Raw genomic sequence first — 24,775 nt, 5'->3', positions numbered from 1 at the left:
AATATTGATGAAATCTCTCATCAATGTATTTATCTCCATACATCTTCTCTTAGCTCAGACCTTTACAAAAATTGCGAGAAGCAGGAAAATGGGTGGGGTTTGGTTTTCAACTTGTTATTCACCCAAGGGAGGTGTGAGGTGTCACGAAGGGGGTGCCATGATAAAAAAATGAGATAAAGGACATCCTTGACTGTCCAGTGGTTAAGACTAGATGCTTCCGCTGCAGGGGGCACAGGTTCGATCACTCAGGGAGCTAAGATCCAATGTGGCCAAAAAATAAAAAATAAAAGAAATGAGATAACATAGGCTTGGCTAATCTACACACTGAAGAATTGAATATTGACATATTTGGATCATGGAAGAAAAACGTTCAAGTGTTCACCAGTTATTCATTAGAGACTCAAGCATGACTCTGGGAACGTGCTTTTCATTTTAAAGCAGGGGGCGTGGTTATGAGATGGGTCGCGCTGGCTTCTTCAGTTCTGCTGTGACCTCCACGTATCTGCCTTTCAGACCCTGGCGCTGGAGGAGGGCATGGCTTTGAACCACACGGCTCCGGCCCTGGATGAGCGCCTGCCGTACTACCTTCGGGAGGGGGATCCCTTTGCTTCCAAACTTTCCTGGGAAGCGGATTTAGTGGCTGGCTTTTACTTAACAATCATTGGTAAGTTTCCTTGCCTTTTCAGTGCAAAGGCTGCATCTAGAAAATTCATGGGCTGCTATGTTAATTTTGCACAAAGATTCCAACACTTGAGTGGATATTTTGAGATGGAGAGCGGGGGGAAGCAGGAAGAAGGGGTGACATCACAGAGTTCATACATGTTTCATAGAAACAGCTCTATTACCTCTATTATTAGGGATAAATATTCCCTCGATAATCCAAAGAAGTTTTACAGCAAAATAATTTACCTTGAGACTATATTTCATTTTGGTTGCTTTGATCGTAGGCTTGTCTACCGAATGACAAAATTAATGATCATGAGCTTATTTAAATAGAATGCTTTTACTTTTTTAAAAATACTTTTGATATAAGGATAAGAGTATAGTCTCAGAATGGACCTTAGAACTCATTTAGTTTAGCCTCTGCTTTTCACAATGGAGAGAACTCTGTCCCAATGCTGTAGTCAGGATGGATACACTGTGTTTACTTCACCTAAAGTCAAGGTCCACCATGATAGCATCACTAAGTGATTTTGATGAGAGTTGAAAAAAAATGTATGAATAATAAATGGAAGTCAGTTCAGGGTCAAAAGTTTTCCTGCCTGATCCAGAGCATGGTACATCTGCTTCCAGACTCTGGTATCCAATGTGGTGGCCACGTGTGGCTCCTGAGTCCTTGAACTGTGACTTTTCCAAATTGAGATGTGCTGTAGTATAAATAGACACCAGATACTGAAAACATAGGACCAGAAAAAATAATGTAAAATAGCTCATTAATAATTTTAAACAATCGACTACACGTCTAACCTATAACATTTGGGGCCTATTAGGTTAAATAAATATATTCTCAAAATTAATTTAGTAATATTTTTACTTTGTTTAATATGACAACCAGAAAAAATTTAAATACGTATGTGGCTCACATTTCTGGTTTCCATGACATTTCTATTGGACAGCACTAGTCTAGGTAATTAGATTCAACCACAGTACTTTTCTTACATTGAAAATCATTGTTTTAAATTTGGGTAACCAGTGTGCAGGTGGGTTATGTCTTTAGGTGTGTCTGCCTTTAATCTTTTCAGTTGTTGGGTCAAGCTTTCTCTCTCTCCTTCTCTCTTTCTCTCCCCCTCCTTCTCTCTCTCTCTTTCTCATCTACTTATTACGGGCTAAGACTTTCATTTAACCTCCTGAAATTAGCCAAACTCATTAGAAAAGTCTGGAGACCCCTCTATGGTCAGTGCTTGAGGCAAAAGGAATCCATGAAATTGAATCAGAAATTCCACTGCAAAGGGATTCCCTGGGTCCTTGGCTTTGTTATTAGTTATTATGGTACTGATTTAAATTCTGTTTCTTGTCAATGGACCTCCATGTCCTTTCAAACACAAATATATATCGAGTGCCTATTCTTTGCCACTGTTTAAGTTGCTGGGAATACAGAAGTGAACAAAATGGGCAAACTACTCTCTCCCCGCACAGGGACTACCTGGTAGTAAAATCCACATTGCATTTTTATTAAACATAAGTACTTTCAATGATCAGAAAAGACAGAAAAATAGACGTCTTATAAATTGAATTTGTCGCAGTCAATTGCAAGGAATGAATTACGAAGTAGCATCTGTAACCTGACAGCTTTCTCCAGATGACACAAAATAGGGAGGACGATTAAGGGGTGAAAGGAAAATCTACAATCATATTCAAATGGGAGTGCTGCAGAGGCACCAGATAAAGAGGTCCAAAAAGAGTCCCGGAACAAAGGGAGCCTCAGATCACTCAGGGAGTCGGGGATGGATGGGGCCAAATGTGTGTTCCAGAGCAGTCGTTCGTTCAAGATGAGGCCAGGGTCAGCTGGTGGGGGCTGGACTCATCCTCGACCCAGTCTTGGGCTTGGTGCTGTGTCTGGTTCCCTCCCTCCTGGGGATGTGCCCAGATTCCTTTTAAGGAACCAGAGTGGAATGACATTCTTGGTGAGCTTTGTTCAATACTAGAAGTCTTAGGGAAAACTGGAAGATGAAAAGATAATGTGAGTTTGGAATAGAGGAGAAATAAACTAGAGACCCATTTCCATCCTTTGCTCTTTTACTAGAAATATGTAGCTCATTAACGGTCTATATACGAGATTTAAATTTTTTGTATTCATAGAAAGAGTCAAGATTTTGGTCATCAAAAAATGTCCCCCTCACTTTAGCTTTTACCTTCTTAATCTTCTTTTCCTCTAACTCTCATTAAAAATAAGTTTGCATTCTCCTGATACTCCCCTACGGGAGATTGCCTGTGGGAATAATCAACATGCAGCTCGCAGAGAGTTGACTATTTTTTGATAAGCTTTGGGCACTGGGTGAAGCCTTATGAATCATTAGTAAAGATAATATAGGAAAGGAAAAATAAGATAATCAATATTCTCAAAAGAGAAGTAAAAAGACAAAGGATGTTTAAATGAGCTTTGTGTATCAAATGCCTATGCATAGTTACTGTTTTTCTAATCTTTTTGGATACGAAGTAGAAGGCATGTGTTTAAATTTTTTCTAGCCATGTTTTCACATTTTAGTTTCCCAGTGTGCCTTGTTAGCTGGTTTCCTTTAATGCGACATGGGTTTCATTTTAGTTGGTTTAGAATCTCCACCACCGCTTCTATTTTTTTTCCTCCTCTGTCTTAAGAAAGCTAAAGAGGTTTAAATAGACCACGAGGCAGCACTGAGTCCTGGGATTCAGAATTTCCTAAGAGCACAAGCAGTTAGTGCCTGGTGGTTTCATACCATCAGCTGAAACACACATTTTTTCCCCCTTGCCCCCCCAAATGAATTGTGGTGGAGAAGTAGAAGTTAAGATAGAAAAATCTGGGTTTCTCCTGTTAATACTCTCCTTATTCCTTACTACTAAAGGCAGCTGTACCAGATTCTCATTTATACACAGCTACACTATGAAGCAAGAATTCCTGAAGAAATCTACTCTACATGTTAAGCTATGGAAGTAGGTGTATTCTTTTCTTAACTAAAGTCAGTAGGGATTGGGTCTTTTTGGATTTAAACTGGGTTTGTAAGAACTTTTGAACAGTATCATTGTAATGTCAAAGCCAGTCATTAATAAAAGGATATTAAAAAAAATGGGAACACATTTATATCATTGTTGGTAGGTTGGTGAGTTGACGGCCACTTTCTCTCCCTTTGGTGGGAGTGGGAGAGTCCATGTTATCAATTGTCACCCACTTCCCCTTTATACCGAGTCCAGTAGCAGTGGCAGATATCCAGCGTCCATGTCCTCAGGATGCAAAAAAGTCCTGGATGTGTGTCCAGGAGATGACCCTGTCCTTGCAGGGGGTCATGCCAGCCTAATCTGGCCTCTGCTTCTCCTGAATGCTGGCCCCCCCTCAGGAGTCCACAAGAAGAGTGAAAGCACCTCATTTGGTTTGGGTCACTTCGTCTTCAGAATTTATTGATAGCCAAGGGGTTAACCCTTCTCATCAGAGGGGAGGAGTTCTATAAAGCTAATACTCTAAAAATGGCTGAGGAGATGCTCCATCCTGGGGATTAGTCCAAGAACCGACCGTGGGGATTCCCACACCCTACTGACCTTCACTGGGAAATTAGTGGTTCTTTTCCTGGGTAAGTGCTGTTTGACAATCCCTGACTCCTATCCCTTTGGAGGTAAACCATCCCTCGCCTGTCACTCACAACTCATGCTTTTTATTTCATCTTCTTAACTTAGATTTTTATTTAGAATCCTCTCGCTACCCTCTAAATCTATGGTGTCCATTTTTTTGAAATTGAGAAGTGTTTCATATCTGAGTGAGCTCTAAATCCTAGTTTTAACGATGGAAATTTATATTTTTCCTTGTAGGGATTCTGTCCACACTTGGAAATGGGTATGTCCTTTATATGTCTTCTAGACGAAAAAAGAAGCTGAAACCTGCGGAAATAATGACTATCAATTTAGCAATCTGTGATCTGGGGATTTCAGGTAACACAGCCATGGCATTTCTTCTTTGGGGGTTTGAAAGTCCCGTTATAAAGTCCTCACTGGCTCACAGATCACCCTACCCCCAGCTTCTTTTGCTCCTCCTTTCACAAATCATCCTTACAGTGTTTGTGGTAAGTCAGCAGAGTGTTGTTTGGCTAAAGAGGTCATCCATTTAACATAGATGGAGTCCATTCCATGTGCTGGGCATGTTAGATGCTGAGGATACAATTTGAAATGATACATGAGACTTTGGATACCTCACAGTAGAGTGGGCTAAATGATTCAGAAAACAGAAGCTTACAGACAGGATTTAGATCACTGTTTTGAGCTCTGTTACATCCCTCACTCCCTTAGGGAGATCTGTTAAAATAAACATCAAGGGGGTAAGGTCTTAAGGGTAAATGATGGGTCAGAAAGGTGAGCCAAGGAAGGGGGAAGGGTTGCCCTTGTAATGACATATTTAAGTGTGGCTTAGGGACTGACTGCAAGTATAGGAAGCTTCTAGTTCAGTGGTTCTTGACCTTGGCTGCACAAAAAAGTCACTTGGGGAACTTAAAAACAAAAACAAAACAAAAACAACTCACGGCTGGGTTTCATACCCAGAAATTTTGCTTTTAATTAGTTGAGAATGTTACCTGGGCATCAGGTTATTTAAAATTAGAATTTCCAGGTAAATTTATTGTGCAGCCAAAATTTTGAACCACTGGTTTATTTCTTGCTTCTTTGGCATCTCTGGTATCCCAGCAAGGAGAAATTGGAATAAAATTTCTCTTTAACTGTAATTCATTTTTACAAATATGAACAATTTTGGGTCAGTCACTTCCCTTTACATTCATCTATAAAATTCCAGGGTTGCTTAGATACACTCAAATATGCCTCTGGATCCCCACTTTCTGCTACACAGCGTATGGTTTTAAGTTACTAGAATTAGGGAAATTGAGTTTGAATAGAACACATCAACTCGCCTTTCCACTGGAAATCTTTTAGCAGGGTCTCATCCAAAGCATCCCTTCGAAAATGTTTCCCGGCATTTGTTTCTCTCTTCATAAGTGGATTTTTCTCCCCTACCATTCGCTGAAAACAAGTCTTGGTGATGTGTCTACTTACTGAGTCACTGTTTATTACACAGCAATGGATGTGCTGCCCTCTCACTGAGTTTGCATGATCTTGGTTATTTGGGAAGACTTTACTCAGTATGGACAGACTGAAATATCATGACCTCTTTTGGGAAATACACATGCACATTAAGAGGAAAGTGACATATCCGGCCCCTTCCTGTGAAAATAGTCGCGATATGCCTCAGAGAATTTGCGAGGCTGCAAAGTGACTGCCATTTTCATTTTGGCCACGCGATGGCGGTGTCGCAACATGAATGATGGCTCTCCGGTCAGCTCACCATGCTGCCCCCTAGTGGTTCTCTCACTGGTACTGAACGTAAAATGCTTGAATGAAACCTGCCATTTCAGTCACGTCCTTCGCTTATAGCCGACTGATGCTTAAGGCTGAATTAGACTAGGCTTGAATAAAAATGTCCTTAGTTGGTCAGATACATTGAAAATGCTTTCAACCAAGCAAGTCTGCTGTAGAATTGCATAAACCACCTTATTACTCTGTATATATCTTTAGAGTAATTCATCAGAAAGCATTTTCTGCCATGGGTTAGTTTTCTCTGATCAACACAGATCATTTCTTGCAACCTCTGGTTATCTCTTAAATACATTTTTTCCTTCCAATAAACCTTAAAAATTTTTATGTCTTTTTAATTTTTTTCTTGCTTCACTATATTCCATTATAAGCACCTTGAAGAAACACATCCTAGAGACCAGATGTATTTCACCTATACAACTAATATTTATTGTTTAAGTATCAATGGCTCTCAATCATGTATATGTATAAGAATCACCTGGGGAGCTAAAAACACTATATTATGATGGCCCAGCCAGATAAATGAAGTCAGGTAAATTAAATCCAGATAAATTAAATCAGATTATCTGGGGGTTGGAGCTCTGGACACTGATATTTAAAATTAAGCAAAGCAAAGCAAAACAAAACAAAACTCCTCCAGTGATTTTAATGTGCAGCTGGGTTTAGAACCATTCTACCTAGTGGAGGAGGGAGAGACCTTTCCAAGAGGTTCATCAAAACCCTTTGGCATCCCGAAGGTTCTAGATGACATCCCATAGGTTCATCAAAAGCTCCACTCCAGAAAGAAGCCTAAAATACCTTTTGCTGATGGATCCCAGGCACAACAGACACAAATTTTGCTCCATCGGGGTCACATTCAATTGTCTTTTTTGCTGTCTTTAGCACCCACCCAGCAGACACTCAATTCAAGCTCTGAGTTTGCTGTCTCCCCTGCCTAGAATATTTTCCCTCTAGATGTTTGCTCGAGTCCTCAACCACTGATTTAGCATCTACCTAAACATCACATGTGCAGAGAAGTCTTCCCTGATCTCCTGATATAAAACAACCATTTCTGTCTATTTCTTTCCTCTGCTTCATTTTTTTTCCCGGAACTCATCATGACCCATCATTCCATCATATTGTATCTTATATTACAAATTATTTGTTTCTTTTGCTCCCTGTATCTATTAAAAATGAATCTGTTAGTCTTAATCTCCACTTTGTCCTCTGGCACCTTGTTGCATAATGGGCACTAAATAGTTCATTTGTTAAACAAAAAAGTAATTCTTTTACACTGGGTTTCCTCACTGACAATGGGGTGTAGACCCAACAGGACAGGGAAGCTCTGATATGAGGGTGCCCAGTCTAGCCAGTTGGAGTATGAGACCAGCTGTGTAGACCACTAGAGGTGATGTGTGTCTAACTTAGAAAAGCACCCAATAAATATGTGTTATTTGACTGAACTAACAGTGTACCAGGTACGGGGCCCACCTGGGAGGGGTGGGGCAGGCTGGCACCTGCAGGCTGCCAATGTCAGTTACTTGGTTCTTCTAATGCATTAAGGTTGGGGAACCCTCTTTTGATAGATGGATCAGATACAGATTTTGGAAAGCTTCCTCAGCCATTTCCTTCAAAGCGGGGGAAGATTGAATGCACAGCTGGATAAGGCGGGTGCAGGGCATGAATTAAAGTAGAAGATTACTTTCTAGAAAGTAAAAAACAAACAAACAAAACGAACTGATGAAGCCTGAAGGAATAAATAGTTTAAATCCCAGAAATCTGGGTCTGGCTGTAAACAAACTGGACCGAAGAGCACTCTGTTGTCTGCATGGGATAAAACTCAACAGCGAGTTGAGGTAGGCGAGGTAAATTTTAACTGAAGGGAACTTCCCTTGACAAGTTGCTTGGCACTCTAGTTGTAGGCAAACCGTTCACCATCATCTCTTGCTTCTGTCACCGCTGGGTGTTTGGCTGGATTGGCTGCCGCTGGTACGGATGGGCTGGATTTTTCTTCGGCTGTGGAAGTCTTATCACCATGACTGCTGTCAGCCTGGACCGGTACTTGAAAATCTGCTATTTATCATATGGTAAGTAGGAAGGTTTCTATTCCCTGAGAGTCAAATCTAGGTGGATTGTCAAAGCGGTACATGTTTTACGCAGAGGTAATAAGGATCATGAATAACCTCAGAGACCAGGAGTATTTCTACTTAGAGCTTATCTTGTTCTAACCTATGTTTAAAGATTTGAACCTGTGTCAATGTAGGTTTCTTTAAATACTACTTCTATAGGCATGTCTGGTGTTTGGCTATGATGCTTTTAAAAGTATCATTTTTCTGTCTAAAGTGTGTAAGCTTTTACCGTGTTATGCCATACAAGCAAAAGTATGCATTTTATACATTGAAAGGATGTTGGGTCCAAGATGTTTAGCTGGTTCCCCAAGTAGTAAATATAATTGTATGGAAAGATGTTTCTGGTTCTCCTTTAGCACTCAGGATCCCTATGACTGCAGAGAAGAGGAATTCTCCTCCAGGTTAGAGAGCCGTGCCTGCAGGAAAGGACACACATACAGAAATACCGCCCAACATTCTTTTTGTGGTCTTGGTAGGTAGAAAGATGAGTAGCTAAGAGAACAGGTCAGGGGTGAGCCAACAATAAACAAATCTTCAGAGGCTAAAGATTTTTCTTTAATGATAAACCGATTCTACATGTGAAAAATAAACTTTTCGTACTTTGGCTTCTTGGGGCTCTGGAAATCTATTGAACACAAAAGAGAAGGATTTGGGCCCTTTAAATTTAATACTGAGAACCAGGTGCAACCAGGGAATAATATTGGTTCCCACCACACTGCTTTGTTTGTTCATCTCAATCAGCTTGATTGTTGTGACCATGGGGACAGACTATGGCCTGGAGCCTGAAATGGGAAGGTTCAAGTTGACGTGACACTCTCAATGGGGTGGAATTTCTCTTTATATTTTAAAAGTTTAAGGTCTTAAATTAAAAAAACAAAAAACATGCAGGGGGTCAGGGCAGGGGAAGGGTCATGGCCCAATGTCTGCACCATCCAGGCTCACCTTTAAAAAAAATTTGCATCTCTTTTTCTAAACAGCTTAAAAATTGCAATAGAAATAGTTTGAATCAAAAATTCCAATAAAATACAAAAAATACAATTATAACTATTCTGGATGATTTCAGAGTCAATATTTTTCTATAAACTTATTTTTGGTCATATCAAAATAGATTTTAAATATAGATTTTACAGACAAAAAAGCAAAAGTTCAATTTCCTGAGAATATTTGAGGAATACTAAACCTCGATGTCTCTGCTTTTTAAATATCCTCCTGACTTTAGGCTTTGGGTCAATTAAAGAGATGATGCTACCCATCCCCAGAATCATCACAGGGCATAATTCCTATGGAATTATCAACATTCTTCTAAGGTTGATTCTCAATAGTCTAGTTTCATCACTTGATTTGTCGCACAATTAAACACTCCACACAGTGTCTTGGAATGCTGGAATTAGAAGGTCGCTTGGGGACATGTAGACCTTTTTCCCATGTAATGTGATAAACTGTTTTAAGGCATCCCTGACAGACAGCCACTTGGCCTCTTCTTGAATAATTCCAGTGACCAGTGACGGGGAGCTTACTACTGCACAAGGCAGCCCATTCTCTGATTGGTCTGCTCTCATTGTTACAATGTTATTCCTTATATTAAGACAAAACTGCCTCCCAGTAACCTCCACCCATTGGTCCTAGTTCTGACTGCTGGAGCATCACAGAACCAATCTACTAATCTACTCCCTCCTGTACTTGACAGCCTTTCACCATAACCGAATGTAAGTATAAAACACCTCACTAAGTAACCCTAACCATAAATGCTTCTACGTATGCCTATGCACATTCCTATCAATAGATATAATTATTTGTGCCAGTGTTTTCTCCATTATAATGGATAACTGAGAGCTGACAGATGTTGTGGCTACGTCATTGTTACCCCTATCTGGTGGGTCCGTGAAATTTGCATTTTATGGTACCGTATATTGGAAAAAAATAGAGACAAAGGAAACAATCTGTTATATTTCTTGTTAGCGCCAAATAAGACAAACACAGGAGTAAATATTCGTGTTAGTGTAGTTCTTCATAGTTTGCAAAGGAGGCCTGGCATTGTTCATTTCAGCCGTATCAAAATCTGTAAGCAGTATGTCTTTATTTTCTCCATTTTACTGATCAGAACACTGACGTCTGGAAAGGTTACATGAAGAGGGTCAAATACTAGAAATGATTTCTGATTTCCCAGACCTCACATGACACTAAACAGAGGCAGGCCTTGAGTCTGTGCTGAAGAAATCGTTTGGCTTTTATTAAGCATGTTTTGATATTTCTTCTCTGCTACCAAAAAGCAAGGCAGTTAGGGGTTACTTCTCTGGCCCTTTGGGTTTCAGGCAATAACTGGTATGGAGGTAATTTCCCCTGCAGGCTGAAGCCCTAGATCAGGCTGACCTGTCTTAGGTGGTTGTATTGAACTTTTGCAAATGATCACTAGCGCTTTACAGCTTTCCTTAAATGACTGCACTGTTTCTGCCTCTTGGAATTCTCTTTCGGCGAATGGAAACTAGTGCTGAAACACAGAGCTCATTTTTTGTTGTTGTTGTTTTACTGGAAATATTTTCACAGAATTTCTTTTGCAGAACATGATATGATCTACCTAGATTCCCCACTTCTCTATCTATGGCTGTGTGAATGTGACTGTCATATTAATAACATTGGAAGATTCAAAATCTGCTCTCACCCAGTGGGGTCACCCCATAACGTCACCCCACACAGTCATGACCGTGGCACCAACACCCACTCCATGAGTGCTTAGGTGAGAGGCACACGAGCTTTTAGGAAGAAGCATATTTTAAAGATACAGGCAGTGTCATCATTTCTCCCACAAAGGACTCTACCTTAGATAAACCCTTAACACATGCTTTTTTGGGCTCTATCTCTATATTCTACCAGTTGGCCTCTTGTCCTGGATAGGATCTCAAAGGTCATTCCGGATGTTTTCCCAAGATCTTCCACTGTCTTCAGCCTCCTCTCATCTTTTTTACTGCCACCTTTCCCCAGCTTTTGTCACTTCCCCCTCCCAAGGCTCCCAGATGCCTAGAGAAAACCTTCCCCGTGAAATCACTTCCAGTTTTATCCTCTTGGAAAAAGGGCCCAAGCTCTGGAACTCTCTTCCCTCCACCCTACTCTCCCTCCGGCTTTGGTTACTGACCACTTCTTCCAGAATCCAATGGATTAACTCTTTGGATGTGGAATCTGACCTATGGAAGGGAGGTATCTGGGTGGAGGGTAGATTACATCCTGGTAATGCTCTTCTTCCACCTCCAGGGGTTTGGCTGAAAAGAAAGCACGCCTACATCTGCCTGGCCATCATCTGGGTCTATGCTTCCTTCTGGACCACCATGCCCTTGGTAGGTCTGGGGGACTACGCACCTGAGCCCTTCGGAACCTCGTGCACCCTGGACTGGTGGCTGGCCCAGGCCTCAGTGGGGGGCCAGATTTTCATCCTGAACATCCTCTTCTTCTGCCTCTTGCTCCCAACGGCTGTGATCGTGTTCTCCTATGTGAAGATCATTGCTAAGGTTAAGTCTTCCTCCAAAGAAGTAGCTCATTTTGACAGTCGGATCCATAGCAGCCATGTGCTGGAAATGAAACTGACCAAGGTAACTGCAGTCATAATTTACAAACATGTTTTCTAATCAATTAAAACTTCACAGGGCAAAGAGGACAGAGAATGTTGGAGGCTGGGAGAACTTCGAATGTCCACTGTTTATGGCCTTACGAACTTTGTTATTATTTATTTAAACCTTTGTAGTGTCTCTTCCCTCTGTCTCTATCTCACTCTCATTTACCCCCCCACACACACACAAACACACACGTCTAATATCTACCAAATTTATACAATGGATCTACTGGGGGCTTTTTCTTTCTATTGAATAGGATATCATTGCTTCTTAACATTATTTCACTAATAAAAATAATAACTTTTATGATTCATAGAATGCCTCACAGTATTTACTGTCCTGTATGGACTTTGATGGGCACAATTAGGGACATGCCTTATTAACAGGGTAAGAGCTTACCATGTCTGCTTTCCTATGGGAAACCCATCTTCACACAAGAGCAATTTCTGTGGCATTGAGTCCCTCGGCAAATGCTAGTCTCAGAGTTGGCAGCTCTTCAGATATTGTGGTGTAAGGAAAAGAGCAGACCGTTTGAAAACGGATGGGAGTTTGGATTTTATCACCGACACTTGCCAGGTTTGTGACCCAGAGATAGATACTTAACTTCTTTGAATCTCTACTTCCTCACCTGTGTAACAGGAAGAGTAACATGTCTCTCTGGGTTGTGGTGGGGATTCAATGAGATAAACATTTTATCCTGTCGTCGGCTGCATGGATGATGTTAAAGAAATCATAATGCCTCATGTCTCTTCTAACTTTTAGGATTTCTGGTAAGGGCTAAGGCAGTGGTCTTTACAGTTCCATCACGTTTCACCCTTATATCGAGGAAATATTTTTCAGCACATACTCTCAAACTGAGTTTTTAATATTAGCACACCCTAGTTTCCATCTTATATTTGAAAGATAAAAATAAATGTAGATTGAAGTTCTAATCATTCTTCTGGTGTCCCAATCCATCATGTTGATTGATATCCACCTTCAAGTGTCCTCACAGCCTACCCTGGAGACCACTGGCCTTAGGGACCAGGAGTAACACAGTTCCCTCCAGACCACAGATGGCTACCTACTAAGTCAGGACTTTTGTCCTAGTAACAGTTTTCTCTCCAAATTTCAGATTTTTAGATGTTGTGCAAGGACCTCTTGGTTGCACAGTGAGAGCTAGAGGTTCTGGTTCCTTTACTCCCTAAACTCCACATTTGAGTAGAAGAAAGTTTGAAGTTTTCATCACTCTAAATCTATACTGATCACCTAAAAATGGAGCCATTCTACCTGGACAAATATGCAGCATCAGGAATCATGATCAACTTCTAGCTTACAATTGGCTGTTATGTAGGAAAAATACTTCCATAAATTCAGGATCATGAATTAAGTTCTTCATTTCTAGCTCTTCCTTTAGCTCCTGTCTGTGATGTAAAAAACAAACTAATGCCAATAAATTAATCCAAGTTAAATGTGGATTCCATTTCATCCAAATCCTATTCAGTACCAAGTACTGTTCTAGGAACTAGGTGAATGCAACCAAGCTAAAAGTGTTTGTGTTCAATAGTTCATGGAAGTATGCCCAGGGAACCATGTGATGTCTGTCACATGGGTATGGGATCTCAGTTGCAGTCCTGTAGTGTGGCATGCCATGAAGCTGCCGAGATGTCGTATGATGTCCTCTCCTCTTCCCATCCCCCAAGGTTACTGGCCTTGAGATGCTTGGCTGGTCTTAAGCAGTGAGTCTGGGTCCTCCTACCCATGAGGCCCTTCTCCCGTTTCTCTGAGGCAATCACTCATCATCCTCTCTCCTGTTAGTTGAATTCCTCAACTCAGCCCACACACAGCCAGCTTTTATCAATACCCTAGCATCTGGTTCTTTGTATCTTCTTGAGGGTGGGCAGCTCATTAGTCAGAGCTTCTAAAGCTCATTACACATACATGGGGAAGCTCAGCATATACCATTTAATTTGATGCGTAGTTTTTTTGTTTGTTTTTATTTAAAAAATTTATTTTATATTGGGGTATAGTTGATTAACAATGTTGTGTTAGTTTCAGGTATAGAGCAAAGTGATTCAGTTATACATATAAGTGTACCTATTCTTTTTCAAATTCTTTTCCCATTTAGATTATAGAGTTTTGAGCAGAGTCCCCTGTGCTATACAGTAAGTCCTTGTTGGTTATCTATTTTAAATACAGTAGTGTGTATATGTCAATCCCAAACTTGATCTGTTACCAAATAGTCAGGCTCACCCAGACCAGATTAACCAAAGCGATGTTAAAGGAAAAGTGTAGGCATATATGTGTATGATTTTACTTTATATATGTCTTCTAACATGTATTCTCATTATATTATATATGATATCTATATTATGTTACATCTTAACTTCATTTGTATATATAAAACCTATATTAAAATAACCTAAACATACAATGCTTCTAATTATTGACATTTGTGAAAAATATTTAAGTCAAAATTCAACCTACGTTGAAAAATAAACAGAACTTTCTATTGTGGCACCTTCTGTTCTAACTTTAAACTATTTTCAATTACTAGTTAATTTTGATTTTTTTTGTACTGAGTAAAAATAAGTAGAAAAACCTTCATGGGCCTTTTCATAGTCTTAGAAGCCTTGTCCTCCATTTAACTACCTCTCAGGATTGGCACTTTGCTTGTTCATTTGATGCTTCTGATCTTCAGAATGTCCTGGTCTAAGAGCTTATTAAAGGCCACCTCATTGGATTATGGGATCAAAATAATTCATTTCTTTGTGTACTCTAATTATTTCTAGGTAGGTTATTATCTGGGCCTGCATTTTGCCAGTCTGACCTTGTCAACTTAAAAATTGATGTTCCAGCTATAAACCTTTCTCCACATTGTAATTTCCTTCTGATTAATTTAAAAATGGTTTTGCTAGACTTTTTTATAGCAGGCTGAAATTTCACAGACTACAGAAATTGCAGAGGTGTGCAAAAGCAAAAAAGCCTTACAGAAACCAAAAAAAAAGGAAAGAAAAAACTCTTTCTCTTTGTATTCCTATGACTCAGTATAATCTCATTTTTATGCCGGCATTTGACCTTGTAAAACAAACAACATGACACAATCAGGGTAAATTCAGTTGAATTGGGTTTTCCTCCTCTTCCTAGGCTCTGTGTAAGTTCAGGGAGGTCTTTATAACTGCACGGGACCAGCGGGTGGGGGCATCTGGTTTGGTTGTTGTCATTTATTGACCCTGGTATTGCTGAGATAGTTAAGGTTGCCTCTGGCCTCAGGCATCCATTGTCATGGGTCACTGTGCATCTTTCTTGTTTCAGCTATAAGGCCTCTTTAGGCTCACTGGATATTCCAGGTACTTCCCCATCTTTCTTTGGCAACCCATTGGGTGGATGTCAAGACCTTGGCTGGCACCCTGGGAAGTGAGGCACAAGCTGTCTGTTTGTGCAAATGCATTGAGAGTCTACTGCTCCCCCAACCCCTTCCCTGGCCCCCTGTGCTCGGCTCAGTGGAGTATTTTCAGGACAGCTTCTCAAGGTCAGTGACCAGCTCCTCTGATGTCCTCCCTTGCCTTTGGGCTGTAGGCCCTTGACGCACTGTGGGCTCTTGTATCCACATACGTCCCTTTAACTTGTCCACACTGTCCACTGAATGCCTCTAGTCTTGCACATCTCTGGCTGCAGATACTCAAACATCATTTTTGTCACACTCAAAACCCTCTATTTCAACTATTTCCTCTCTTGTAAGTTTCGAATTTCTATTTTGAAACTCAGAAGCTGAGAAACGAATGTTTTACTTCTTCGGCACTTCTGCTTGTGAAAACCTTCATACCAATGCAGTGGACACTCTTGCTGCTGCTATGATGAGGGGGAAGGTGGAGTAACAGGAAGGAAATACCAGAAGTTTCTATTAATTTTTCCGTATATTACTATGCTGTGCATATTGGTACTTCATATTTATTCATTCAGCACACATAGCTCACCTACAATGTCCCAGGGCTATAGTTAGTATCCAGATCCTGTGGACATCTGGGTTTCTCTTATTTCTACCAGGAAACCTTCCCAATCCCTCCTGCTTTGTTGAAGTCCCTCTGCTATGGGCCACCAGAGCACTTGGCATATCCCCTTTTCTGAATGACACATCTTTGTGGCTCTTTTTGCAAGATAGTAGCTGGATGAGGGCAAGTGCTGTTTGCTCTGGCTCCCCAGGGCCCAACACCTGCTAGATGCTTAATCAGGATTGCTGGGATGACACATAATTGAATATACTATGTTAACCTAATCACCTTGATCAGTGTTAACTGGTCCCTTGACCCCCAGCTTGAGGGCCTCTGTCTGTTTTATACCTGCAGAGGCATTTTTGTTTTGCTTTGTTCTGTTGATTGTGAAGTCTTTTTAAAACTCATTAACGTAAATCTCTGCTTCCTTCAAAAGACTCCCCTCCAGCATCGGTCATTGAATGTTATTTATCTTTGGGGGTTCAGATTCAGAGAACCCCCATGTGGACTCTGAGGGCAGTTAATGGGAAAGCAGAACTGTATTCCTTTTTTTTGAACCAATTTATTAATTGCTTTCCTCTGGTTCTTCTTACTTGTTCTTAGCTTCAATGTTACTTTCCAGAGAAGCATTCTCCAAATTGAATTCAAGTCCTCCTATTAAAATGTCCTCCTATTAACATTTGCCTTGTAGAACTTGTCACAATTTTTAGTTTATTTACAGTTACCTACTTACTTCTGTGATTATTTGTTCCATGTCTGTCTTTACCACTAGTCAATAAGGCCCACAGGGGTAACAACCATATCTTTCTGTTCACTTTGTGTCCCCAGAACCTAATACAATGCCTCAAACATATACAGATATATTTGTTGAAGGGAAGAATTTCAAATTATGGGTCAGTGCCAGTTTTGCCACTTGCCCACTGAGAAATCTCACAAAGCTGACATTTATTATTTGTTTTGGCTGACAGTGGCTGAAACCCTTTCCAGGTCTGAAATTTCCATGTTGAGAAATTGTCAACATTTTATGTCTTGCTGGGGAGCAGCAGGGGAGAAACAATGTTTCTGTGCAAAGATGGCCTCTTGACTTAAAAGATACACAAAGACAAGTTATTGATTTTCCAAGATTCCCCTGTGGCTAGAGTGCAGCTATGACCCTAGGCTCCAGCTATGGTCGCCTGTCTCAGAAACTAGTGACACCTGGTGAAGGCCAGGGAGATTGCTCCCAAGGACACGGCTACAGCAGCAGGAGTTTGTGTATCAGAACCAGTCCAGGTCATAGTTTGGGGTATCATTTCTGTTGGCTTGGCCCCAATTCTCAGTTGAGCATTCCCAGTGATGCTCTGTCCTAACCAGTGCATTCCTTTCCTGTCTCATCAGCTAAAGTCCATTTCTGTTGCTTACAACTCAAAACACAGATGCATAGAGTGACATGACCTAATTTGCAGCCTCTCCTTCCAATCACAGCTTTCGCTTGTTTATGGAGTAGTGGTATTTTAAGATTTGAGAAAACTGCAACTGGGAAGTGCAGAATTCTTCTCTTTCTTCCACTCCTTTAAAAAAATTTTTTTTAACTTATTTTTTGGCTGCGTTGGGTCTTCGTTGCGGTGAGCAGGCTTCTCATTGCAGTGGCTTCTCTTGTTGTGGGGCATGGGCTCTAGGCGCGTGGGCTTCAGTAGTTGTGGCACTCAGGCTCAGTAGTTGTGGCATGCGGGCTCTAGAGTGCAGGCTCAGTGGCTGTGGCGCACGGGCTTAGTTGCTCCTTGGCATGTGGGATCTTCCTCGACCAGGGCTCAAACCCGTGTCCCCTGCATTGGCAGGCAGGTTCATAACCACTGTGCCACCAGGGAGGTCCCTACTCCTTTTTAAAAAAAATATAAATTAACATTTCTTAGTCGGATCACAACCAGGGCACCAAAGCTCTCAGAAATTTTTCATCAGTGTATGAAGGTGGGTCTGAGACTGTTGGCCTTTGTTGTCATTCTGCTGGTAAAATAGAAGGAAGGAGGAAACTCAAACTAGATGTGTTTGGAGTTGTCGCATTACTTAATTTCTTAAAGGTGGTGTGAAAGCGAAATATCGCTACCCCTCTTTCTATATAGATGAGGAAACAGAGGGCCGAGGAAGGTAGGTCACAGTTGTCCAGCTCCCCACCTTCCTCCTTGTCACTGGCAGCATCACTCAATGACAGGCTGCCCGCACGTGGAGGGTTGTAGTCTTACAATTGGCATTTATCATTGCATTGCCATCTTTTATTACCGTTTTCCCCTCTAGTTGGGAACAAATCCATATACTTGCTGGCTGGAGCCAAGAGAGAAAAACCACATCTATGTGATCCTGCCTGTGTTCCTACCAACTGTACGTTCTCTGTAGGCAGGTGGGACCCTCTCCTGCCCTGTCTCTCAATGCACAGATGTGGTGATCTCTCTCCTTGTGACCTTATCTCATCCCAGCCACTGAAATATCTTTGTTATCAGTAGTCTAGCTGGTTCTGGGGTGTGATTCAGCCTCGTCATTGGTGGGGAATTTATTCCATCTCTTTGGCTCTGATTTTAAGCCTTCACTTCCACATCCAGTCCTCTCCTCATCTATTTCATTATCCAAGGTAGCAGGCAGCTTCAAATGTTGGCTGAAGTCTTACTTATATCTGGGCAAAGGAGTCTGGTGGAAGGAACTGAAGGGGCATATCTTAGAGAGAGATTCTGTCTCCCTTACAGTGGTCAGTAGAAATGAACCAAGATTGGAATCCAAACCTGAATATCTCCATGTCAGACTTCCCCACTATTCCACGCTGCCTCTGCACACAGACGAGATAGGACTTCCCTTTTTGGAAAACTTCTCTGCTGTAATAGTTCAGATGTATTGGGCCCGGAGGCAGCACCTTATAGAACTTCTTTATCCCTATTCTATTCTTGCTTTAATTGGTTAATTCACTGGAATTGACCCATTGTGGGCAGTATTGCTTACGTGACACTTGATGCCAGCTTGAACCGTGCAGCTGAAATGTATTTCTTGGTCCTCTGCAGCAAGATATTTTAAAAATCAACAGGGCTGCAGATGTGTGATTCTTTTGTAGAAGCTAAACACGTATTCTGTGAATTTCCTCCCACAAAAACTGTCTAGTTTAAGAATTTGAAGTTTTACTCCTTTTCCAGTGAGCCAAAAGGCAGTGATAAAAATGAAGCAATTAAAAAATAAACAACTTAGAAGAAATTGATGGGTACAGGTGCCTGTATTAGAATTGGTTTAAGGATGTCTGGGAGAGAAATTTTGGAAAATAGAAATGAGGACACACTTAGAAATGTGGAAAGTGAAGGACAGAGTGATGGGAAGATTAAACGTGCTCCAACTTGAGTAGAAAGTTCTGGAAAAACTGAATGTCACATGAAAGTTTTGCAAAGTTTTGTAGTCTCTCTTAAAAATAGCTTTAATATTTCAAAGTTTAATATTTTGTGGAGTTTATTTAACATGAGAAGCTTGTAGAAAATGACTGTGCCTCCTCATATTAACTTTGTATTCACTTCAAAAACATAAGTAACATTATGCAGTACTTCGAGATCTAAGCTTTTATCCCTCTTTCTGCTTTAAACTTGATTTCTAGTCATTCAATTTGAAGTATTTAGCTTTATTCTAATCCCAGAAAAAACACTCGGATTCATTTGCTACGTATTTAAAAACCTTGGTATAATTTAATTCTCTTCTGTCCTTTTAAAAAGGATAACAAAATGCAAATGTTTTAAGTCCTTACTGTTCCCCATTATACACCCCCATAAAAAGAGAAAATATGTAAAACGTAGAAAATATTATGGACTAAGTGCTAATCTATTTTTTGTCAATGACTTTGGCAGCAACACAGAAAACAACTTTTGAGATACTGTGAAATTATCTTATGACTCACCAAAGGAGAAAGGATGGAGCTATGTTAAGTTCCCAGACATCTGCTAGAGCAAGCTTTATTTATATCGTTATTGTTTATTTGAGGATTTAGAAAAAAATACGACCCTCACTGTGAGCTTTGAGGCATCCACTCCATTTACAAACAAAAGTCACACAGACCAAACCAAATGCTGTTTCTCCTGGGTAAGCCTCTGAGGAAAGATGGAAAGGCAAGTAAGCAGGAGAGCTGCATGTGTGCATCAGGCCTGCTCTATAACTGCTGAGCTCAGGTGAGAATTTTAGCTCAGGACCCTAACTCGGGACTTCAGGACATGCAAGAGATCTGGGCTCATTTGATTCACCTCTTTGGGATTTAGATTCTCTATTTGCAAAATGGAGCACAATGGTTACTGTTGAGGGTTTTCTCTGCTACAGTTAATATTGAAAGATGATCCTTGAACTTTTGGGGTAGAACTTTAGAATCTGAGACTTTCAGGTAGATTTCTCATGCTTCCTTCTTGACACAGCCCACACATATGGGGTTCCCAGGGCAGGCACACCCTACTGGCAGGCCGTTCCACAGGTCAGGTAGACTGAGGGGTACGGATCATTTCCTGCCTGCAATAACTCTGCTCCCACAAAAGCATATTGAAATGCACATGCACACAAATGACTTTGTTATGGGAAAAACTCTTCCAGTTGAATTTCAAAAACAATAAAGTATGTGCAAATATTGTTGCTTTAACTACTATTAATAAAATATTTGGTGTCTCATTCCTCATCCTTGATCCTCCACACCAGCTTGACGCTGCTGACCTTCATGCTGGGAGCTGTTATTTTACATTTTACTTCTTTTTTTGTGTGTGTGCGGTACGCGGGCCTCTCACTGTTGTGGCCTCTCCCGTTGCGGAGCACAGGCTCCGGATGCGCAGGCCCAGCGGCCATGGCTCATGGTCCCAGCCGCTCCGCGGCATGTGGGATCTTCCCAGACTGGAGCACAAACCCGTGTCCCCTACATTGGCAGGCGGACTCTCAACCACTGCGCCACCAGGGAAGCCCCATTTTACTTCTTAAATTAGGGTATGGGGGCTGTGAAAGGAAGTGGCTCCTGGCCTCAGATATCTCCAGCCTCTCATCCTCCCAGGCCTTTAGGTAACTCAAAAGGAAGGCTGACTTTTCCTAAAACTGCCCTATAAAATCCCAAGGTGGGTCTGATTATGCTTGTTCTAGTCATGTGTCCATCCCTGCTCCTAGGATTGTAGCCAGGGGCATGCAGTCCTCTGGTCAGACTTGGCTCTTGCGATTCCTGAGATGCCAACTCCATAAAAGATTATACAAGGCAGAAGGGTTTCTGGCAAAGCTAAGGCTGAAGGTATACTGGGAAGAGGAAAATAAATACAAACAAACAACACCAGATCTCCATCACACAGAGGGCAAATTTGAATACAGTTTCATTATTTATCTTCCTGAAAGAATAATCTAGTAGATGATGGTATTAAGGATGCTTTGAAGTTAGTTCACTCTCTCTCAACCGGGGCTTAAAATAGCTCGCATGTAAAAGAAAACTGGAAGCTTGGACTTCCTTTGCAAATCTCAGTACTCTAATTAAGACCCCTCTTGTTTCTTGTTCATACAGTCGCCTAAACAAACCTGCTCAGAATGGAAAGTCTAGGTGTGCCGGCATTGTGCCCGCTTTGTTCATTCTTTTATCCTCAACACAAACACGTAGGAGATGCTCAATCACGATTGCCGGTTGAATGAATAAACAATGACTTTTCTGCCTCGGATTTTTCCCAGCTGCATTTTATTCTACAGGTTAATCTTCCTAAACGTGGTTCTCCTATGTCTCCTGCTCAAAAACCTACTCGTGCTTTCAGGCATATGGAATTAAGGGCAAGCTCAGTAATGTGTTATACAGAACCCTGAATACGTGGATGTTATCTTTCTTCCAGGCTCGTCTCCCTTGGTTGCTTTCTCATATGTCAAAGTGAATTGCTTACTAGTTCCTACACAAACCTCACACATACCTGTCTTTACCTTTGCTTGTGCTGGTCTCACTTGCCTTTATTTCCATTTGCCAGCGTGTAGGTTATATGCCACGTTCCTCATGAGACTGTTCTTACTTTGCTCCATAGCATGTAATTTTGTCTTCCTCTGAGCTGGCACTTAAACCATATTCAGCTTTGTCACGTAGTTGTTTGTGCTCTAGAGGGATACAACCCAGGCACGAAGGTGTGCGGGTGTCTCCAGAGCACTTACACAGTGTCTCACGCAAAGCACTTGCTAAAAAAAGATTTGTTGAATTCAAGTGGGATAATCTATAGGGTCAGATTACATTCTTTTTTTAAAAATTTATTTATTTATTTATTTATTTATTTTTGGCTGCGTTGGGTCTTTGTTGCCGCGCGCGGGCTCTCTCTAGTTGCGGCGAGCGGGGGCTACTCTTCGTTGAGGTGTGTGGGCTTTTCACTGAGGTGGCTTCTCTTGTTGTGGAGCACAGGCTCTAGGCACACGGGCTTCAGTAGTTGTGGCACGCGGGCTCAGTAGTTGTGGTGCACGGGTTTAGTTGCTCCACGACATGTGGGATCTTCCCGGACCAGGGCTCAAACCCGTGTCCCCTGCCTTGGCAGGCAGATTCTTAACCACTGTGCCACCAGGGAAGTCCCAGACTACATTCTTAAAGAGACTGAATGGCAGATGGTGAGAAACTAGTCAGGATGCTTTAAACCCTATCTCTAACTATTCTTTGGTCTGAAAGTTAAGAGGCTTCTAAAGGTAAATATAATTTGGTGAGAGAGAAAAGCACTTTCTGGAAAAGTCTCGTTTTATACAACTGTGTCACTTTGGTTCAAGCTCGATGACTCTCTTTTGCCTTGTAGCTAGTGAATTTCCACCATCTGAGCCTCAAACTTGAGAAAAACTTGAGCCAAAGGAAATTACATTTCATAGAAATCTCTGAAGAAGCTTCCTATTAGAATTTCAAACAGAAGCAGAGTTTCTAAGTTTCCTGAGGCAAATTAGGGTGATTTAAAATTTCATCAAGGTGTATATATTCTCCATCTAGTTTTTAAGTGAATGTGGGTTGAGAAGTCTGGAAATTTCCAGCTCACAGATGTCCTTTTAGTATGATTTTCCTGCTCCATGTAGGCACAATCTGATACCTTTTATAGGGTTAAACTTCGGGTCTTTGGGTACATTCAAATTCTGGAGTGGAGAATGGATAAGATGTGGTGAATGGGATAAGAATTGTCATAACTTCTTCTGGCTGAACATCTCAGAGATCCATATGAAATGAATCCTACTGGCAAGATAAATGAAAACACGATAGACAGAGTTTCTTGGGTGTAAATAGGCTGCCTGTTCCTCCCCCCACACCCATCGTTTCCACCAAGTGCCTTGATTTTGTTCTCTGTCGCTTTCCCTTACCAGGTAGCAATGTTGATTTGTGCTGGCTTCCTGATCGCCTGGATTCCTTACGCAGTGGTCTCCGTGTGGTCCGCGTTTGGAAGGCCAGACTCCATCCCCATACAACTCTCCGTGGTGCCAACCCTCCTGGCAAAATCAGCAGCAGTGTACAACCCCATCATTTACCAGGTCATCGATTACAAATTTGCCTGTTGCCAAACTGGTGGTTTGAAAGCCACCAAGAAGAAATCTTTGGAAGACTTCAGGTAAAATTTCTGAAGCTGCAAATGAATGATACCCTCTTTGTTTCAAAATCCCATGGGGTTCAAGCCACCGGGAATGCTGCCTTCTTAGGGTTAGAGCTCATCACTTAGGATTAGTGCTAGGAGGACTTTACTTTCTGTTCACCAGAATTCCTGAAATCAAGTAATCAGATATATAGGAGTTGGACAACAGGAGTAGAGGGTGGGAAAAGTGATTCTGCTTTTTATTGTAGAGCAGCCAAGATACGGAGCCACGCCCATTTGAGCATCCACCCTGTATCACTCTTCCTTACTGGAACCAAATCCACTTCACTCCAAGAGTTACTGTGCCACATGGCATTGATCCAAAGTTAAGTTTTCACAACAGAAAAAATTCTCTTGTTTGGGACATTTCTACCATTAGCTAAGATATAGGATTTGGACAGGCAAAGGAAGGGGAGAAGGGGAGATGACGTTTTTACTCTCTGCCAGTTTCTTTATTTTCACAGCAAGACCCATATTATATTCCTTCTCTTTGTCAGGTGAGGAAATGGAGGTTCAAGCAAGGTGAAGGTCTGTTGGGTTTCAGAACTCAAGCATGTTGACCCATAACTATATCTACTTGCTTTAAACTGATATTCATTCGAGTTCAACCACATTCTAAAAGATCTACATTTTTAATGTTAGCACTTATTACCATTTTATGCTATGACTACTGTGTCCTCTGGACCCCATCTGCAGAAATTTGGATTTAATTGGTTTGGATTAGGCCTGAACATTAGCTGTTTGGTTGGTTACCTCTCCCAGATGATTCACATACACAGCCATGGTTGAAAGCCAGTGAACCAGAGTCTGGGAAAGGAAGACATTGACATTGCAGCACGTGGAGTCATAGGCCTTTTACCCCACCTACCTAGAGACCAATGAGGCCACCCATCACCAGTGACAGGTGACCCAGACTTCAGATGCAAGGTCAATCTTAGGTGCAATAGAAATGTTCAAAAGAGCTGGTGGTGCACAGTGAAGACCTGAGGCATTCCACATTCCTAGTATTTTAGTAAAGATAAAGAACAAAGAAGAAAAAAGCCCCAGACTCTGGCATTGCTTGTAATCAAGCCTCCTCTGACCACATTAGTTGGGTGAGTCACAGGGCCCAACTGAGTGGTAGGTTGGTGTGCAGAGAATTTTGTCCTAGAGGACAGGAAACTCACTAGGGCACAGGAAATGTGCTCTAAACCAGTGGCTTGTTTTTGGAAAGCTCTGCCCAAGGAATTTCTTGACTTTGAATATTCTAAATTGAATTATTATTTTCCATCTCTTTCTAATTCAAGTTTTGTGCATATAATCTTCATGGTACTCAAGTTTGACATGCTATACATATATATCTTTGTGTATATATCTGTGTGTGTATGTACATATATAGTGTATTATATATATATATTAAATTGCATCTTTCTTCTCCTATATCCAGGCTGCACACTGTAACCACAGTCCGGAAGTCTTCTGCTGTGCTGGAAGTCCACCAAGAGGTATGA

At 41.3% G+C, this 24,775-nt stretch overlaps 1 protein-coding gene across 1 annotated transcript; it reads left to right on the top strand.

Annotated features, from left to right (window-relative positions):
* Positions 1-534: 534 nt before the first annotated feature.
* On the top strand, positions 535-24,775 carry OPN5 (opsin 5). Its single transcript, XM_060111158.1, has 6 exons — positions 535-664; positions 4,495-4,614; positions 7,935-8,105; positions 11,394-11,728; positions 23,023-23,264; positions 24,712-24,775. The coding sequence occupies exons 1-6, from the start codon at positions 535-537 to the stop codon at positions 24,773-24,775; spliced, it is 1,062 nt and encodes a 353-aa protein (XP_059967141.1).

Source organism: Mesoplodon densirostris, chromosome 10, assembly GCF_025265405.1.
Source record: "Mesoplodon densirostris isolate mMesDen1 chromosome 10, mMesDen1 primary haplotype, whole genome shotgun sequence".
Classification (NCBI taxonomy): Eukaryota; Metazoa; Chordata; class Mammalia; order Artiodactyla; family Ziphiidae; genus Mesoplodon; species Mesoplodon densirostris.
This window is presented reverse-complemented; position numbering and strand designations above follow the sequence as displayed.

Excerpts from the sequence above, each read along its gene's own strand:
- OPN5 (XM_060111158.1), top strand. The coding sequence starts at position 535 with ATGGCTTTGAACCACACGGCTCCGGCCCTGGATGAGCGCCTGCCGTAC. Across the intron at positions 665-4,494 it reads CTTTTACTTAACAATCATTG|GGATTCTGTCCACACTTGGA; the intron begins GTAAGTTTCCTT and ends TTTTCCTTGTAG. Across the intron at positions 11,729-23,022 it reads TGGAAATGAAACTGACCAAG|GTAGCAATGTTGATTTGTGC; the intron begins GTAACTGCAGTC and ends TTCCCTTACCAG.